A 5,214-nucleotide genomic window follows, 5' to 3' on the forward strand; every position below is an offset into this window, starting at 1 on the left:
TCCTCCCCACAGCCCTGTGAGGCAGGCCCTGGCAAACTGAGACCTTACCGATGAGGCCCCTGAGGTCCTGGGTCACACAGGTCATATGCAGCCAAGCTGGCAGATGTACTTGGTCTCCTGGTTACTTACCCCTTCCAGCCCATAATCCAGCATTCCTCCTTCCCTCTCCTCCTGCTCTTCCTGGGACCCTCAAGGAGGTGGGGACAAGGGTGGGACCCACTAGTCCTCTCTCCCAAGCACGTCTCACCCCAAGGTGTTTGCTGGGCCTGTGGACTCTCACTGTCTCTCCTGCAGGGCCTGGAGCTGTGTCGAGTGGTGGCTGTGCACGTGGAGAACCTTCTCAGTGCCCGCGAGAAGCGGCTCACACTGCCCCCAAGTGAGATCACGCTGCTCTGACCCAGCCCCCAGTACTCCAGCTGCCCTCAGCCAAAAGGCTTGCTGTGTGGCCTCAGGGGAGTTACTGGGCCTCTCTGGGCCAGTGACCCCTGGAAGGGCCCAGACCCTTGGTGGGGAGACCAAGAGGTGATAGGATGAGTGACCTCAGTCCCTGGGAACCCAAGCAGACAGATCTAGAGTTGAGATGGAATTGCAGTGTGCAAATTTGGATCAAGTAACAGGAGGTACTTCCAAAGGCTGGCCCATGGGCCTTCCATCACATACCCACTATGGGCCCACCCCCTGGCTCCCCACTGTGGCAGAGAAGCCCCACACTAATGGCCTAGTCAAAGGGACTTTGCGTTTGGTTTACCCAGGATCTGATGTTCAAATCTCTCAGCCTCTCACCTGTCTTCCTTGAGTGCTCCCTGCACTGCTGCTCAGCTTGGATTGTGACCTTAGTCATTTCTGTGCACATAAACTGTGTGCCTGGCAGCCATTCCTCCATCCATGCAGTTGCTGAGTAGCTGGCAAAGCAGCCTAAGGGAAGAGGCAGGAATTGGATGCCTAGCTGTGCCCCGGACTCACTGCTCCCAAACAGAGCTTCCAGTAGAGACCTCTGTCCTAACCTCTCCCTGCACACCCCTATCCCCCCAACTCCACACTTCTTAGGTAACCCCAATCCCAGGCCCCCACCACTGGATGGGTCACATAAGGTTTGAGAATGGCAGAGTGGAGGGAGAGAGAAGTTTCACATCAGAGTCTGGGGAGGAAGAAGTCTGGGAAAGGCTTCCCAGAGAATGGGACATTAGGGTTGGGTTTTGAAGGATGGGTAGGCATTTGCTAGGAATAGATGGAGGGGAAGGGAGTGAACATTCCAGAGAAAACAGTGTTCATTCTCTATTGTATCCCCCAGAGCCTAGGACAATGCCTATCACAGAGTAGGCCCTTAAACAATGCTTGTTACGTGAATGAAATAATAAATAAATGTTGCTGGAAAGTACTGGTGCTTTGGGGAACTTGGGGAGGCAGGAAGCACTAGGTTCGGGAGAAAAAGGTGGATAGATATGTGAAGGCAGAAGGAGCTGGAGCCATGGTGCCTGAGGAAGGATGTATTTACTCTTCAGTACCTACGAAGCGCCTACTCTGTACTAAGCAAATGCCAGACCCTGGTACCTGCTCACAGCTAAATTTTAACTATAAACCATGACGAGATCTGTGAATGGGAGTTAGCCAGGTGATGGAGGGAACAGCATGTGGACAGTACTCGTGGAGGACTTGAGACCAAAGAGGCCGGCAGGGGTGGATTAAAGCTTGCAGGCTACACCAAGGGTTTAGGATTTCATCCCAAGAGCCATGAATAGCCTTCTAAGGTTCTTCAGTGGGAGAGGGGGTAATCTGCTCAGCTTAGACTTTGAAGAGGTCATTCTGACCACAGATAGGGTGAATGTAGAGGGCAGGGAAACCAAAGCAGGAGCTGCTGTAGTGTCACCTGGGAAATTCTGTGCTGTGGACACTGGTGGTGACAATGGTGGTGGTGACAAGCAGGGAGAAGTTGGCTTCTCTGGGGTGTCTATCAGGCTGTCCTAACACAGGGAAGGTCAAGGAGGAGCCCTTCATACGTATGTCGCAGGACTGTCCCACTGTCAGCACCGTCAGGTTGGCTTTCTCCACGGGCAGCCCCACTGAGATGAATCCAATGCATGTAGCTGATTTGGGGAGTGAGGGAAGTGGAAAAGGAGCCAGAAAGAGTGTGTTTATCCGTAGGAGGAAGGGGGCTGGCAGTGCTGCAGTCTGCCCAGGTGAGAGGCGAGAAGCCTTTTGGGTTCCAGGTGCGCCGCCGTGTGGGTGCGGCCCCTGGGAAGTGGCTGCTCCAGGTTGAGTGGCCCCGCTGATCCACATGGAACCGAGAGGAGTTTCCTATCCCTGGCCAGACTGCAGATTTATGAGTTGGAAAAGTAGTTGAAGTCTCAGTTTTGGGGGCAGTTTGCTCCATAACATTGGACAACCAAAACACCAGAGCTTTTGGATTTCAGGACCTGGGCCTTAAGACCTAAGACTCATGTTTTAATAGCTGTTCTGGGGACGTGTGGTAACATCAGCAATCTAAGCCCTGGCAAAAGGAGGTAACAGACCCCACAAGGCAGAGTGGAATGGCAGGGGTGACAAGAGAGTCAGACCCTGCTATGTCCCCCAGGCACTTATGGGTATCACACAAGGCCAGGACCTAGAAAGACAGGAACTCCAGGTAAGTGTGGGGAGGTCCAGAGCAAAAGGGACCAAGCCTCAGGGTTCTCAGCCTAGTGTGTGGTGAGAACAATACAGGAGAAAGGTCTAGGTGGCATGGGAACCTGAGACAGTCAATGGGTAAAGGCTTGAGGTCCCAGATGGGTGTGCCAGGATGCACCATATTTGGGCATCGAAAAGCCACCAGAGGGCAGCCCGGGTGGCTTGGTGGTTTGGCGTGGCCTTCAGCCCAGGGCCTGATCCTGGACACCCGGGATCGAGTCCTGCATCGGGCCCCCCGCATGGAGCCTGCTTCTCCCTCTGCCTGGGTCTCTGCCTCTCTCTGTGTCTCTCGTGAGTAAATAAATAAAATCTTAAAAAAAAAAAAAAAAAAGCTACCAGAAGGACTTCATGGCTTTCCCTATGCAGGACAAGGGCTAGACTGGGTCAGGTTCTGGTGTCCACATACTCCCCTTGCTAGCTCCCCCTGCGGAGGGGTGCCTCCTGCTCAGAACCAACAAACCTATTAAGAGAATCTTCACTTGGTAACTGAAGGCCCAGGTGGTGGAGCCAGAGAGGCCAGTGTTTGCTGATTAGCAGTGTGGCCTTTTGCAAGCCCCTTGCCCTCTCTGATCCTCTGCTTCCTTCTTCGTTAACTGGAGGCACTACCAGAAGTCTTAGAACACATACTTTCTAAGTGGTCATTGTGTCCGGGATGGGGGAAGACTTTTCTCCCTTTAAAAAGCCAATTCTTAGCAAGTTTTTACTCTGCACCAGGTATTGTATATACATTGACCCACTTCACCCTCAAAGTACCCCCAGTGAGGTGGGTACTATTATCGCCATTTTACATATGGGAAAGCTGAGGCCCACAGAGATGAAGCAGGTAACCACTAAGCGGCCTAGCCTATATTCGAACACAAGCAGGCTGGCTCCAGAGTGGGTGCTGTCTCTCACTGAGGCTCAGAGAGGGTTGGCTCTGGCTTAGAAGAGTCAAGAAGGAGCACACGGAGCTCTGGAGGATGGGTCTGGGATGGGAGGGGTTGTTGAGACCTAGAGAAGGGGGATCCTTATCTTTGCCCAGGTGAGGGGAGCTGGGCTCCACAGAGGAGTCTCTGGAGGGATTTCCTCATTACTGAGATGGTGACCTCCCCGTCCAGCAGGTGTAGGAGCAGAGCTCAGGGCTCCCATGTTAGAGGGCAGTTTAGAGGTGAGTGCTGGGCTTTTGAAGGGCCTGAGCCCTCACAGGCCAATTGTCCCGGCTCAGGTGTTCAGTCCTGGCCGAGGAAGGACTGAAGCAGGAGGCCAAGCCGCCTGACCACAGCCTTGCCCACTGGCCACCTCATCACCTGCAGCTGCCTTCCTACCACCACCACCACCAGCACCCCACTAGGCTGTGTCAGAAAAGGGCAGGAGTCAAACTTACTACAGACTTGGTGCCTGCTCCATATTCCCCAGCACCTACTGCTTCTTGGGAAGGAAGGTGGCCCAGCAGGGAGCTTGGGGACAATGCTGGAGTCCCAGGTGTCCGGGATTCCCCATGCCACGGGCCCTGCTGGCCTTGCCTTGCCCAGCAACGGACACAACCCACATCTCCCCACAGGAACCGACAGGCTCTTCAGTTTGGAAACTGAGACCCTGACTAGAGGTGTGCAATCCCCTCTGGTTAACATTCATGACGTCATTTCGTTCTCACAACTACCAAATGAGGTGGGTACTAAGGTTATTCCACTTTACAGACCAGAAGACTGAGATTCAGAGAGGGCAAGTCACTTGCCCAGGGTCATACAGCTCTGTCAGGAGGTCAAGAACCAAACCCGGGCCTGTCAGTTCGGTGGTTGGCAAGTTGGGGGGAGGGGCGGCGGCGGAGAGGATGCAGAAACACACGGGCTGGGGGCAAACGGCCAGGGAGGCCAGGCTGAAGGCAGATGTCCAGGCCAGATCGTGAAGCCAGAGATGGCACTTCATTTCAGTATCCGGGGAGGCTGCTAGGAAGGTGAGGCGAGCCCCAAAAAATCAGAATGAAGGAGATGGGTGGAAGGGGGCTAGCAGTGCTGGAGGAAGAAACCGCTTGGGCAAAGGCCAGGAGGCGTGACGGGGTTTCTGCAGACCCGGGCAGCGCCAGAGCGCGGCCGGCGGGCGCTGAGTTCGCGGACAGGGACGATGAAGCGAGGCCGGGAAGGTCTCGAACAAAGGCTCTGAACGCCAACAGAACAGATGAACTGGATCCCGGGAGCCGCGGGAAGTTCTCGGAAAGAAAGCCCCGGCTGGGGTCCCGCCCCTGCGCGGAGCCGCCACGCCTCTGCTCTCGCACGCACCCGGTCCGACTGCACGGCTTCAAAACTTTGAACTGTCCCTCGTAATCATCTAGAGCTCTGCCTCCACCCTGAGCCTACTGGTCCCTTTGAGTTTCCTTCTGCCGTTCAGAGGAGGAGCGCCTGTACCCATCTCCAGCCCGGAGCAAGACGGACGCCAAAACCCCGCGCGTCCGCGGCTGCGCACGCCGCCACCGGGACGTGACTCGTGGAACGTCCACTCCCGGCGGCCGGGCGGCCGGGAGGCGGCGGGGGTGGGGGGCAGGGAGGTGCCCCCTCAGTGAGTCCAGCGTCCCGG

At 55.6% G+C, this 5,214-nt stretch overlaps 1 protein-coding gene across 1 annotated transcript in view; it reads left to right on the plus strand.

Moving 5' to 3' along the window:
• The window catches only part of MYO15A (myosin XVA), a 51,760-nt gene extending 48,888 nt beyond the window's left edge, over positions 1-2,872 (plus strand). The window contains exon 65 of the mRNA XM_077892386.1: positions 295-2,872. Within this exon, the coding sequence (XP_077748512.1) occupies positions 295-396 (102 nt within the window). The 3' untranslated portion in view covers positions 397-2,872. The remainder of the gene's footprint in view (positions 1-294) is intronic.
• Positions 2,873-5,214: the final 2,342 nt, after the last annotated feature.

This window comes from Canis aureus, chromosome 3 (assembly GCF_053574225.1).
Source record: "Canis aureus isolate CA01 chromosome 3, VMU_Caureus_v.1.0, whole genome shotgun sequence".
In the NCBI taxonomy this organism is placed as follows: Eukaryota; Metazoa; Chordata; class Mammalia; order Carnivora; family Canidae; genus Canis; species Canis aureus.